This window comes from Aplysia californica, unplaced genomic scaffold, assembly GCF_000002075.1.
Source record: "Aplysia californica isolate F4 #8 unplaced genomic scaffold, AplCal3.0 scaffold00117, whole genome shotgun sequence".
NCBI lineage: Eukaryota > Metazoa > Mollusca > Gastropoda > Aplysiida > Aplysiidae > Aplysia > Aplysia californica.
Genome location: NW_004797387.1, coordinates 805102 through 819993, shown reverse-complemented (window position 1 = coordinate 819993; position 14892 = coordinate 805102). Strand labels below are relative to the sequence as shown.

The following is a 14892-nucleotide window of genomic DNA, read 5'->3' as shown; positions in this document are numbered from 1 at the left end:
CTCACACACATATGTGCACACACATGCATGCCACACACACACACACACACACACACACACACACACACACACCCACACATACATCTACTTGCACATCATTGTACCTTTCCAAAGGATATAAATTAAATCCTGTCCAGCAAAACCATGTACCAACTGCCAACCTTAAAGATTTGATTTTCTGACACGATGACGACAAACAAATTCCCCAGTTACTTACAAGCACAAGGCTGGCTGAAGAAGTATCTGTGACAAGAAGGTGATACAGATTCCAGAGCCGCAACCCACTTCCAGACAAATACTGGGACTGAAATGAAGAGAGTCTCAGTAAGTACTACTTGTAACAACGACCTTTATTCTCAGAAATCAAAAAGGTTTATCCTTGACTTAACATTTCTATAGTCAGAACGGAAAGTGTATTAGCCAGTGAGGTAGGTATTAACTTTAATAGGACAGGTGCAAAAGAAAGCAGTTCTATTCTGAAAGGTAAAAGTAACATCACCCTAGCTTTAAGTCCCCTCCTAGGGGTAATCCAGCCCTATAAGAAGAAATCAATCCAATCAGCTAATTAAAAAACCCACCCAAGAGCTACAACATACCAAGTCCAAGGGAATCTCAGAAAAAAAATGGCTATAGATTCCATTTGACACATGGTCTACATCTAGGTTGCAATTTCAAGTTTTCAGCATGCATGAAAACATGTGAATCTATCACAATATATTCTCTATTTTTCTTAGACTCCACTTTGGATTAATAGACCAACCTTAGCTTTTGTAGAAATTCATCCTCTTTTTCTAGGGCATCTAGCAACAGAAAGGAATCTTCAGCAGGCTCATAAACATGGTCAAAATCTGAAGAACATGCATGGCCAGTTACTGGAGTTCGAAACCTGTCATTCATTTCTGACCTGAAACAAAAAAAGAAAATGAAAAAGGCATCAAAACTGTCAACTCCAGCCGCTACTTGCTGCTCAACAGGTCTCCAGGAAAGTTGAAAGGAAAATCTACCGTCAATTGCACCATGTGGGCGTGGACAAAAAGTGTGACAGGAAGGTATTGAAAAACCAGACTTTTCCAAGAGTTTCAAATTTTATTGATTAGTCAAATAAACAGTAAATCAAATAATACATTATTTGCTCGTATGTGCAGCATAAATGAACAAGGATTACAAGGTACACATCAGTATTAGTCTGGTTTTTCACTTTCAACTGAGTGCGGCGATGCTTCCATCATCGTAGTTGTCAGTTTTTGAATGCTGTGCCATACTGAAATTGATTAATATTTTTAAATAATTGATTCTTTCTCCAGTCAAAGCATCTGAGACTACCATCTGTGCAATCCTTGAAATGATTTTGATTTTAGGCGTTGACCCTTAAGTAACATTCACACTGACAGTAAAGACTTCATTTAATGATTTGTTGTCCCAAGTTGCCTTAGGTTATTAAACTAGAGAAGTGAACAATCCCTACCAAGACCAACAATAATATTAATAAATATTGCAGTTGAACCTGCCTCAAAGGAAACCTGTGTAAAACAGAAACCTGTCATCACAATCTCCCCACTTGATAATTTTTTTACGGAACAAAAACCCAGGCGGGCACAGCTGATCTACCAAGAGTAGAAAGTTGGGATAATATTGAACTGTCTGTCACGCAAAGATCAGCCATTCTCGTGAATGTGATCACATAAGAGTGGTAAAACTGGGTGAAACGGTACAATGTTTGCCCTGACGGGATCACACCCAGGTGTGAATTAATCGACACATTTGTTTTCCCCAAACATTGCACTTGCATCAAAAAGCTCTCCACCTAAACTTTTACATCAGGATGACTTCCGTAATGAGCAACCACTATGACACAGAGTAGAATAGAGGGCTGGTCGCTTGTTACGGAAGTCCTTCTATCGGGTTAGGGTTTGGGCTAGGGGATGGGGTAGGGGTAAGGGTAGGGGTAGAGGTAGGGTTAGGGGTTGGGTCAGGGTTAGGGTTAGGTCTCTTCTTTATTGTGTTTGTTGGGGAGGTTGCTCGTTACGGAAGTCTTTCCCTTACATCACGCTCTGGGTGGGTAAGGCCTATTTAGCTCCAGACAGGATCACATCGAACAGTGAACTCTTCCCTGACTATTGCAGCAGTTGTCTCTAGACTCCCAAATTTGGTATGGTCACAACGTGTACATAATGGTGCGTAACAACAAGGATGGGGGAATTTGGTCACAGATGGAAAGCAGTTAAGGCTATAAATTTCGGACAGTTAAAGGGGAGGTGCAACTGGATAAGCATAGATCTTGAGGTCTACGATAGGATAATAGGTGAAAATGACATGCCTCATGCCACTGTGATTGGTCATCAAGGTTGACCAATTTTTGCTCGAACCCACCCAGGGCAAGGGGTCACGTCAGTTCATTTTAGAGTGAAGGGAGACCATTCTAACGGTTGTGTGCCTAACAAAGTGATTATTGGGAGTCGACTCCCTATTATAAATAATCATTTAGCTTTATTAGGAGTCGACTCCCATTTTAATCACTTGACGCTGTTAGGGTCAAAGATTACATCTGACCTAGTCAGGACAAAATGACGGTGGTTTGAGCATTTTTGGGGGTAAGGTTGAGGGTAGGGGTAGGATTCGTGTTGGGTCAGTGTTAGGAGTAGGGTCTCTTCTTTATTGCGTTGTGTTTGTTGAGGGTCAGAGGTCTTAAGGCGTTTTAGGGTAAAGGTAGGGGTAGGGATAGGGGTAGGGTTAGGGGTTGGATTAAGGTTAGGGTTAGGACTCTTCTTTATTGTGTTTGTTGTGGTGGTCACTTGTTACGGAAGTCCCTATTATTTTACTACTATCAGACAGTGCATGGGGGAGTGGGGGGTAATTTCTGTAACTTTTGTGATTTTAAGTAAGTGATTAGTTTGAGCGTGTTTAGAGTAAGTTTTCTTCTTTAAGGGTAAGTCTAGTTTGGTTGGGGGTTGTTTTTTTTTTTTTTTTGGGGGGGGGGGGGCTCCCCCTGATCAGTCGTAGGCTTTCATTTTTTGCAGAGGCGGGGCTTGCCCCCCTGATTAAGGTACGTTTTAGGGTTAGGTTTTTTTCTTCCCTTCAAAACAAGTGCAAAATTAAATCGTTATTTGTTTGTTTCTCTTCATCCCTTAGCCTACCGCAACACGGGGGCACGGAAAAAAACAAAACAAAGGTAGACCGGTACGTGCAGATACGTGTAACCAGAGCTGGACGTAACAGAGTACAAGTACTCCAGTACTTGTACTTACATTACAATTTTCGGTACTTTTACTGTACTCCGATACTTTTTATAAAAGTACTTTTGAGTATTTTTAAAGTATATTTTGAGTACTTTTGAAGCTTAATGAAAGAGTAAGTGAGGGCATTTCTGATAATAATTTACGAAACAAATACCCGGGCGGGCACAGCCGATCAACCAAGAGTTAAAAGTTGAGATCAAAGAACTGCCTGTGGCGTCAAAGGCGGGATCACACCGAGGTGTGAACTGACCGATGCGGTTTTTTCCCTCAAACAGCGCACTCGCATCTGAGCTCGCCACCTGAACTTACTTCACTCGCTGGGTGGGCAGGGCCTACAAGTTCGCTCCAGGCAGGATCACATCGAATTGTGAACTCTTCCCTGCCCATTGAAGTTAAAGGCAGTTTTTCTCTATTTCCGAATTTGCGAGACAGACTGAATTTTAGTTGGTGTGGTCACAGCGTAATGGTACGTAACGACAAAGGCGGGGGGACTCAATCAGAGATGGAAGGCTATAATTTTTGGACAGGTAAAGGGGAGGGGCAACTGGATAAACGTAGATAAAGATCTCGAGACGATATGCTAAAGAGTGTACGGTATAAAATAATATTATGGCATGCCTCATGCCACCATGCTACTGTGATTGGTCATCAAGGTTGATTACTCTTTGCTCGCCATAGATCTATATGTCATAAACCCACCCAGGGGTCACGTCAGTTCATGGGTCACTGTAGATTCTTCCTTGGCTTCGTCGGCTAAGATCCCGCATTTCCCTTGCTCCACTTCGAATCGCAACGCAGCGTTGCAAATAAGGCCACCTCTATTCTCACCCGGAGTGAGAATAGTGCAGGCGAGTCTTGTGGCTATTCTCACCCGGTGCGCGTTCACCAAATTTTGCGTTCACCCTAAACCACAGAATTCTACACTGTGATAACAGAAAAATTGTAGAATTCTGTGCCGTGAACAAACGTTCCATTACAACTGTAGCCTACTAAAAGCGTACAATTTTGTCTGTGGGCAGTGGAGAGAGAGAGAGAAAGAGAGAGAGGAGTAGCGCGAGAATTTCTGGGAAAAACAAAATGGCGACCCGCGTAGTTCGGCTCGATTCGAAAAGTTAAATAGCCGTAGCATCTTTGTAGACAACCAAATTAATTAACTTTTGAGTTTTAACATTATTTTTTAACTTTGTTTTGGTCAATTTGATCGTCCACACCGATAGACAGTATTCAGAAAGAGACAGAGAAGAGGGGAGGAGTTGATCTTGCGAGAACTTCCAGGCGGGTGAGAATAGCCACTTTCTGCAAATAATGGACACTTCCAATATTTTTCTATCTTTTTAGCATTAAAAATTTATTTCGGCCAAATTGAACTTTGGTGGACCCACCGTGTTTACGTGTGTATTAATGCGCACTAGGCACTAGCCATAACAGAGGGGGGATTTCAGGGGGGCTTAGAGGGGAGGGTATGAGGGGGGTTACAACGGTTAGAGGGGTGGGGGCTAGATCTAGAGATTTAGACTGTTTACAGATTCAGGCCACTGACCCTCAGTCTCAGATCAGTGATAATGTCTTTCTTGTTCCCCAAGTACTGTGAAACAGCTAGATATCTATACAATGTCCGAACAGAACCTTCACTACACCACCATAGCCAGCTTGAGACTTCGAGATAGACGTCTAAAATATGAAGTTCATCAGAGTAAGTAGTAAGAAACCGAAACTCAAAGAGAAAGTTTTGTCTGATGCACAATTTGTTTCCGGTTCAAACGTTATAGCTTATAAAACACAAAATCTTTTGTTAATTTGACAACTATAGAGAACAATTATTTACGAAAACGGAATATTCATTTAATATTAGGAATTTAGTGCTGACATAAAAAACATTAAAAAATATGAGTACAATAACAATTCTTCACTAATTTATTTATTTCGAGAAAGATGATTAGATGCTCCAGACACAAACTATAACTGTTGAAAATCCGTTTACTGTTTTCAGCATTGCATTGTGGGCCATTGTAATGCCTGCCGAACCCCATGTATTTGTTTATGTTTTGATACTATGCGATGTGTAGGTGGAAGTGAACATTGTCGTTACTCACAGGTACTATACTGATGTTTCAAAATCAGAATTTTGGAAGTGATGCATTTTGATTTTATTATGACTGATTGTTCAGTCAGTAATAGATCTAGACTTCTATATGTAGTCGAACAATGTTTCTTCTTTTCAATCCCCTTCATTTGTATCGCGGTTGGACTCGAAATCAGAAGTGTAGATCAATCCACAGCACACTCGCACTGGTTCAAGAGTGTCCTTTTGTTGTCTGGATCTAATCTAGAATCTCGATACTTCCACCTCGTCGGCTTGTGTCTGGAATCAAGTCCAGAAGTCACTGCCTATGCAGCAAATGGCTTTACTTTCCTGGGAAATGCTTTTAGCGATACTTTGATCTTGCCCGCCCTAGCCCTAGATTCTATGCCCAGCGTTCACCTTGTGTAACTTATACTTTAGTTTTAGGCCTACTACTACTACTAGAATCTAGATCTAGAATCTAGATTCGGAGTGATTATTCTCAACCGGGGTGAGGATAAGCTGGATATCTGAGAATAAAATTGATACTATTCTTACCCCGGGTGAGAATAACGACAGCTTACTATTCTCACCGTTTTTTTTTCGTTTCGGGCATCATAGGAAGGACCGCTGTCACTGAGCGCTCCAGGCGAACTACGCGGGTCACCCTTTTGTTTTGCCCAGAAGTTCTCGCTAGATCTACTCCTTCTCTCTCTCTCTCTTTCTGAGTACTGTCTGTCGGTGTGAACGATCAAATTGACAAAAACAAAGAAAGAAAAAAAGGAAGTGGCTATTCTCACCCGGGGTGAGAATAGAAGTACGATTGACCTCTAACCCAGGGTGAGACTTGCCACCGTAGGCTATTCTCACCCGGTGTGAAACGACCTGTTTTTACTAATTTTGGAATACTTTCTATTGATGTGGATGATCAAATGGATAAAGGCAAAGAAAAGATTACGTTTATAGCACAAAAGTAAGCTAATTTGATCGTCTACAAAGATGCTATGGCTATTCCACTTTTCGAATCGAGCCGAGCTATGGGGGTCGCCATTTTGTTTTGCCCAGAAGTTCACGCAAGATCTACTCCTCCCCTCTTCTCTCTCTCTATCTCTTTCTGAATACTGTCTATCGGTGTGGACGATCAAATTGACCTAAACAAAGTTTTAAAATGATGAAAAAACACAAAAGTAAATTTATTTGGTCGTCTACAAAGTTGCTACGGCTATTTAACTTTTCGAATCGAGCCGAACTACGCGGGTCGCCATTTTGTTTTGCCCGGAAGTTCTTGCGCTTCTCCTCTCTCTCTCTCTCTTTCTCTCTCTCCACTGCCAACAGACAAAATTGTCCATTTTTAATAGGCTAACAGTAGATCTAGTAATGGAACGTTTGTTCACGGCACAGAATTCTACAATGTTTCTGTTATCACAGTGTAGAATTCTGTGTTTTAGGGTGAACGCAAAATTGGTTGGCCTAGATCTAGGCTATAACGGTGAATGCGCACCGGGTGAGAATAGCCAAAAGACTCGCCTGCACTATTCTCACCCGGGGTGAGAATAGAGGTGGCCAAAAAAAATTATGGGTATAGCATCAAGGTAAATTAATTTGGTTGTTTAAGATGCTACGGCTATTTCACTTTTCGAATCGAGCCAAACTGCGCGGGTCGCTATTTTGTATTGCCCGGAAGTTTTCGCGCTACTCCTCTCTCTCTCTCACTCTCTCTGTTTTCTCACTTCCTCTGTAGTGCCCATGACCATGTAAGTGTTGACCTGTGGTTACCGTGCTTTTTAGATCCTGGTTGCTGATATTCCAGACGATTCTTGAAGTTTGTGTTCGCATCAAGATAGCGACGGAAAATTTTCTTCTCTAAAGTGTTCTCGTTTCACATGTTTTTTTGCTCTCTAACAAATGTCTGTCGTCTCCTTTTGTCTACAGTTTCTGCCCCTGCCCTCCATACCCCTCACCTCCTTTGCCCCCTCCTGTGGGCTCCTGACCCTTTCTTATTCTACTGCTACTCCTTGGCTCTTTCTTACTGTGTCTTTCAGTCACACCCCTGATCTTATGGTGAGAAAAATCTACACCTGGCTGTCTCGGATATAAGGGGGGGGGGGGGAATTTTGGAGGTCTCGTGTGCAAGTTGCCCATACAGATCCCTTAGTGGTCCAAAATTGAGTAGAGTAGGCTTCGGCAGCCACCCAGGGAAAATTCAAAATTTCCTAGCAACTGAAAATGTTTAATTTGTCCGTGCACTCATATGACCATATATATATGCAGTTGGGAGCGCTGTAAAACACCTTTTAAAAGAACACAAAAAAACCCATCCAACTCAGATTAATTGTTGTAGTTTGGTAACAACTTCGTCATATGATAATTAAAAATCCACCCCATCAAAATAACCAAGCTCACAAGGACAACTAATGGAAGATTAAACTGGTGTTCTAACTTGGTGAGATGGTTAATAGACAAAAATGTACTGTGCCTGTTGACTGTTGTGCTTGGTGAAGAAACATTGCTGTCTGAAAGATTTAATATGATACTTTTTTTCACTGTACTCTACATGTAACTACATCTAATTGTTTGATCATACGGAAACAAATAATACTGAGCTAGAATTATCCAGGTGTTTTTTGTTTTAATTCTTTTCTATTTACAGTTAACTTTGAGGAACTAAAGAAAAGTGATCTTTTTTATTTTCGCTGTAAAGTAACCCATCCATGGTCTAGTTCAAAACCCACAGTATTCCATTTAACATACATGCATGACTTTGAGCTGTATTGTTAAGTACTTTCCATTGCACCATTTCCTCAGGGATAGTCACTTTGCTCTGTGGAGTGGTCCTGATCTTCGGCTTAGATCACTTTTTTTCAGTGTTCCTGTTGTATTCCTTTTCTGTTCCTAGTAGATGGTTGGTAGGTGCCCTGATATATGCTGCCTGTTCAAATTTCTATTCACTGTTACTATTGATAACAGTTTTTAAAAAAATGTAAATTGTAAGTTTATTCTATGAAATATGGTTATTGTCTTGCTTGCCTGCCATTTTTACTCTTACTCTCAAACAAAATTATAGTCTCCTGTGGGTTTCAAATTTGTGATTTTTGTTCCTCTTCAGGTTTTAAATGCCATTTGCATCCGATGTCCGAGGCTGCTTCTGTTGTGGACCGAGCCAATCCTTTCCTCGCAATAGCCATCTCGCCATGCAAGGCCCACCATTCAGTCTCAATCTGACAGCCAGTGGACCAGGCCCAGTTCTGTCTCATTCCATGGCCCCGGCTAATGATCCCATGGCCCTGGGTCCTGTATTTGAACAAATCGACATCAGCGGTGCTGCCTCAAATGCCATGTTATCTTCCCTAGATATTCCACAGACGGACAATGCCCTCAGCTCTGTTGTGCGCCCCAGTCAAGAAATGTGTGAACATGAAGATGATGAACAGGTCTTCGTGTCACCCTCCGGGCCTCAAATAGAACAGGTGGCGATCGGGAACAATCTGGGTCAGTTCAGTTTCAGATTTTTACAAGACAGGCAGCTCGGGTGTAAAGTTCCTAGTGGCAATGGAGTGCCCGGCGACATAAAACCATTACTGTCGTCGTCTGCTCCTGGTGAGACGATATTGTCTCGTAACTTTGACAGGCGCCTAGGTCGTGGTAACGGGGCGGGAGAGTGTTCATCTGAGGGTGGCGATATGGATCTAGACAGCGCCTTGGACGAACTTGGGATGTTGAGTACGATAACCAATAGTAGAAAACAATATTTGCTCGAAACTCGAAGCCAAGCTTCCATAAAGAAACGGGAGCAGAGGCTGCGCACAAAAAGCGAGAGCTCTCCCAACTTATCAAATCTGGGTCGTCCCAACGGGTACTGCATTCTTCAGGTGGACACTACTTATGTCACAGGAATGTCGTCCACACCAAGTCCAGCCGGCCTAGTTTCCTCTGTCCATAATTCTACAGATGGAATGCCAATAAAGTCGCATCCTTTCCGTGCTGATTGCTGGAGGGATCCTGAAGTTCTGGAAAATTCGGCAGCTGCAAGACGCCGCCGATCTGTGCCACGTATGTCCCGCATGCGGAAAGATCGATATCGACGGTCTCGCTGCCCTTACAAGATTCCGAATCGTCTGTGCAGTTCCATGCAGGAGTCCGACTTTGGTCCTGACTATTTTGACTCATGCACTAGCCCTTTCTCTTCCCCCTCCATCCCTTCTGAGCCTGGCGTGGATGCTCTGTCACACAGACTGGCAGACGCACAGCTGGGGAGTCAGTCCAAGTCCAACACCGCCTCGCCTGTGAAGCCTGTACAGGAAGTGCGTCTGGTCCGCTCGATCTCTGCAGAGAACCTGCTTCCTGTCCGTCGACGTCTGGAAAGAGACCTAGACTTACAGCGGCAGGAGTCCTCGAGAGCAGATGAGAGTCTTGACGTGATGGCCTCGCAGCTGACCAATCTCCACATGTCCTGAGAGTTGCCTCAGGTCTCTTGATCTCACAGATGTAGTGGGGTTTTTTTTCTTTTTAATATTTTACCATTTTACCCGTTGCTGTCCAGTGTGTTGGATCTTTATTGATCATTTTGAGTTGAATTGTTTGGGTTTTTCATGAAAAATTGTGTGCACGATGTGACTTGACAAAAACAAAATGAAAATTCTTCTTTCTTTTGAAAAAGCTATGTTGATTTAGGTCTTGCTTTTTCCGAGCACTGAATGACAGTTATTGTCTCCAGGTGCTACTCTTTAACTTGAAACGACACTGTGGGAAGAAAAGTTAACCTTTTAATAAACAAAGCCACCTTGTCAGCACACTATATAGTCTGCTAGCTTGTGGAGTTATGTGTAGCTGTTTTCATAGATAACCTCTATCAGGGTTTTATTTTTTTATATAGTGCAGAAACTTTTCTGTGGATACATTCCAAAAAACTGTAGAAAAAGAGGATTACTGTGTCGAAACTCCTTTACAACATTCTGTCCTGTTCAAGTGGCAATATGAAAAATTTGTACTTGAAAATTAATTACACTTGTTTAGTTTCGTCTTACTTGTTTTTCCTTAGTCTGCTGAGAGTAGGTTAAAATTAGATCTTCAAACAGCTCTGTTGTTAACAACTGTTAATGTTGCTGACTATTCTTTGATAGGCCTGACACATGAGCTAAAATGATAAAAAGTTTACTTTCAAATATGTGATACTAATTATGAATAATGAATTTAGCCCGCATTTTATTACATTTGATATATTATAGTGGTTGTTCATCCAGTTGTTCGACTTGCGTTCATTTAGGTTCCTGTCTTTAGAAGACTTAGGTATAAGTTTAAGTTCTGATCAAAGATTTGGAATGGTTTTTTTGTGATATTGTTTTTCTACCTTTGTAATAAATGCTTTTCATCATACACGCTGTTCATATATATGGTTGTGTTCTTGAAACACACTTGATAGTTCTCCCAATTATATAGTAGTCAATAATTTAATTACTCAATCAAATATTGCATATATGTACATATATATCTCAATAATGGTCGAAATTCCTACTTCTAGAGCAGTGAAAGTTTCTCTTCACTGTTGATTTGACATTACACTCATTTGTCTTAACAATGTTCATGTTTCTGTCATACATCTTTTATTGCATTCTCTCATCTGTCTGTGGTTATTGAATGTCCTTGGGCAAAAAAAAAAGGGTAAATTTGACAAGAATGGAAAATAAGCGCCTAGTTTATCCTTGAGACTTGTGTTCACATTCAAGTAGTTAATAGTTACCAGTATTTGGGTCATATATTCTGAGAGAAAATTGGGCTTGAATTCTGTTGAGAGTTGAATTGTTTATTGTTGTTGTTGTTTTTTTAAGATTAATTTTGTGGTTATTTGGATTTTTTTTCTGATAGTTCCAGTTAATCTCTGAGTACACACAATGTTGAGCATATCTTAGAATTTAAAGTTTGGATTAAGTTATTTATGCCTTGGGAATAACGATTCTGTGTTTCATTCTCAAGCTGTTTTTTTCTGCCTCTGTCTCTGCCTCTATGTTTATTTTCAATGGGCTTAGACATTGGAGGAATGTTTTTGTCTCTTTTTTTTGTTTTAAAGTCATGATTTATGTTACTTGAGTTCTAGTTGTCAGACGAGGATGTATCATATTTGCTCTCCCTCAAGGATATTCTTAGTAATTTTACTTTCCTCCCCCAATTGCTCTTTCCCCCCCCAATTGCTCTTTCCCCACTATGTGTCATGCGGTAGTGCCATTCAACGTAACCAATGATAGTACATAACAAGATGGGCCACTTCTCTCTTTGAGCCAATTAAAAAAGTGTCCTCAAAATTTGGTGGCGCCCTCTTCACAAAAGCGCACTCTTTGCGAACAGAGTTACCCTACTTGAGTTTTAAAAAATCAAAGTAAAACTAGCAAGTTTTGGGATAAATTTCGGAAGAACGCTTTTTAAAAATGGTTACGCTGACAAAAAACCTCTTCCGGAGGAAAGGGTGATGGTTTTCTTCGTTTAATTTGACTTTAGAATGAAAGGCGAGAGGTCATTAAAATTTTAAAAAACTAAAACTCCGCACTGAACGTACCTGAACTGCTGATGAACAGCAGTCGATCTGCACACGCAAGGAGGTGCTATTCCTATTCTTCTTCTGGAAAATTGAATGAGAGCTTCAAAACAGACTGCAGCGCCATCTGAAGCAAAGAGCATACTTCCTGCGGACACTTTTTTGGCTGAGTGGCCCATCTTGTTATTCACTATCTTTGACGTAACTTAAGAATAGGAGCCAGTAGAGAGTGAGACTGAGAGACATGTGTGTTCTAATCTAATGTTCTGACTTCATGCTTGATTGACACAAGGTTTGCCGGACAGAATAAATAGCTCAGGGCCATTTTATAACTCATCATCATTTAATTCCAGAGCAAATAATTGAAAAAAGAATTACATGCATGTTTTTGTTTTTGTTCTTTCTTTGTCTTTTGCAGTGCTCGTTTTGTTGTTGATAGAAAGTAACGTTCACATGATATTATTGATTTATACATGAACATAGATTTTTGTGAATCAGGGATAATGTTTGCGGACTCAGTTCTTCTTGAATTGTTGGCACAAAAGTTGTGGTGTTTTGTTTTGGGTTTGACTTGAGTTTGGTTGTTTGTTGGGTTTTTTTTTGTGTGTTTCAACTGTTAAAGATATCGAACTGATTCAGTTGATTTTAGAAGATTGGGATAAAAAGTTTCTTAGCTTTTATGATAGTTTGATGAAGTGTGGTCTGGATGTATGTGCATATACATATGTGTTTGCACATTCTTGACAAACAAATAGTGTATTCTTTCCTCATGGACAAATAGTAGGTTCTTTTTCTTCAAACATTGCATTCTTTCTTTTCAAACAGTTAAGTGTTTGTGGTTCTTTATTTCTATTAAATTTATCCAAGTTTCTGTTGTGGTACAGCACTCCGCTTCCTGGTGTAACCCTGTCAAGCTGACATTCTTCTTCTGTTGACTACAGATTGAGGACCAATTACAATTCTCTCCTATCTAAAAGTAACCATTTCTTTGGTCCAGTCGCAAATATGTTTTGAATTGGTTTGTAGTAGCCCCCCCCCCCCCCCCCCCCCCCCTATAATGGTGTTAACGCGTATCCTGTTTAGTCCTATCTTTCGCAGTGCAATTGCACAAAAGTTCCCAAGTTGTATGTAGCCAGTGTCAGAAGTGTTGGAACCGGTTGTGTGTTCTACATCAGTCTCTCAGTTGTTCAGATGTTTATCCACTCATAGTGAAATCTCTGGTTCATTCGATTATCGATGCAATAGCTTTTTACTGCTTTGGGTCACTTTTTTATAATGAAGCTGTATATAAATTCCATGCTGAAAGACTACATGTTAAAGTGCACGATTTGTGGAATTTTTGCTGCATAACGGGTTGATTATTGTAGGGGGGGGGGGCGGCTGTTAAATGGAATGGTTGACCTTTACGAACTAAATTTACATGCGAATGTGGAATCTTTGTTTTCTGAGTAATCCCCGGTCATACTCATTGTTCCCACCCTCAAATTATTCAGTTTGGAGAAGATCAGATGATGGCTGGGAAATATTATGGAATACTTCTATAGAGAATTTTTCAAATTTGACCGTTGTTAAAATAAGTTTAATGAGTTTGATTTTGCACCATACGTGCTGTTGTTGTAAGAGTTGCTTGAGATAGTTTGTTTATCTGGTGGAATTATTTTGTAAATTTGTTGATTCTTTTGTTCACTTTTGTATGTAATATATTGTTGTATTGTCCTCTTAAGCCTCACATTGTTATGTTTCAATGTTAAGACAGGAAAGGGAAATAAAACCATTCATAACTAAACGTTCAGTTTGGGAACCAACAATTTTTGTCCCCACTTTGTATTAGAAGATGTTCTTTTTCTCAACTTCAACATTTTAAGGTTTCCCTGAGATAGGTTAACATTGTATTTCTCTTTTACTCTTTGATAAATTCCAATATAATCATTAAAAAAATTCATCCCGGACATGTAAAAAATCCCTCAAAATTGTTAGGTTTATAAAGTTCATGGGTTTTGATTTTATTCATTTGTGTGTATGGGGAGGGGGATTGGGGGGGGACTTTTACTCTAAGAGGTCAGTCTGTAAAACATTGTGCCTGACCTTTGTCAAAAGCTTATAATTTTGTGGTGTTTTCTCAACCCTTGGTGACGTGTTGACCATGAATCAATCCTTGAATTTTATCTTCAGACGAATTACAGGTTGTTTTTCAGGTTGTGATCATGGACATTTTTGTGTTGAATACCATGTATTTTGTGTCTGTTTGAGCTTTGCTAAAGATCCCTCTGAGATGTTGTTGATCCAGTCATTTGAGCTTCCATATGGTTTATTCCTCTCAAAGTTTTGTTTGTTATTTTCTCCACCCTCAACAGTTGGTTATATGAATCTCTTATAATGCCTATATTTTTTGGCAGTAGAAGGATGTCAGTATGAAGATTGAGTGTTCAGAAAAGCTGATTTTAAGTGGTGAGAGCTGTTATGATTAAATTTACCCTTTAGAAATATGCTTGTCTAGTATTTGTCAGGATTTAATTGTAAAAACTGAGAGATGGAAAGTGATTTGTTAAAGAGTCAAGTTAATACTGTTAAATGAACAGATATTTATGTGGGCAAATGATTGCTTGACTTGAGATGAGGCCGTAAAAGGCCAGATTGTGAGTAGAAAAATGATTATTTGTAAAGTGCCAAGGCTGCTGTTGTAAAGATTTTGTGTGTTGACAATCATTTGTCATTTGGAGAAAGAAAAGGCTGTATAAAACATTGTTCAAGTTGAACATTGGTCAATTCTACCCTTGGTGATAAAGGATTTGCACGTAGGTGTGCGGAAGAAAACACAGTGATGTTTGTCATTCCTTTACTTTGGGTACACCATACCCCCAATTGGAAATTGACATCAGTGACTCTTTGTTTCATTTTAACTAGGATGTTTGGACAAAAATAAAAGATACAGTCAGACCCTGTTATACCGCCCTCCTTAGGACAAGCATGGAATTGGCTGTACGAGGCTTTCATAGCCTCTGCTAAATAGATGTGGCACCAACTGCCCGACAACACGAGAATTTGTGTACCAATTACTAGATGAATTA

General features: G+C 40.2%; 1 protein-coding gene across 1 annotated transcript; it reads left to right on the top strand.

The window, feature by feature from the left end:
* Positions 1 to 5125: 5125 nt before the first annotated feature.
* Positions 5126 to 10942, top strand: LOC101855482. Its single transcript, XM_005095935.3, has 2 exons — positions 5126 to 5331; positions 8405 to 10942. Exon 2 carries the CDS (start codon positions 8412 to 8414, stop codon positions 9750 to 9752), a length of 1341 nt encoding a protein of 446 aa, XP_005095992.1. The 5' UTR covers positions 5126 to 5331; positions 8405 to 8411; the 3' UTR covers positions 9753 to 10942.
* The last annotated feature ends 3950 nt before the right edge of the window (positions 10943 to 14892 follow it).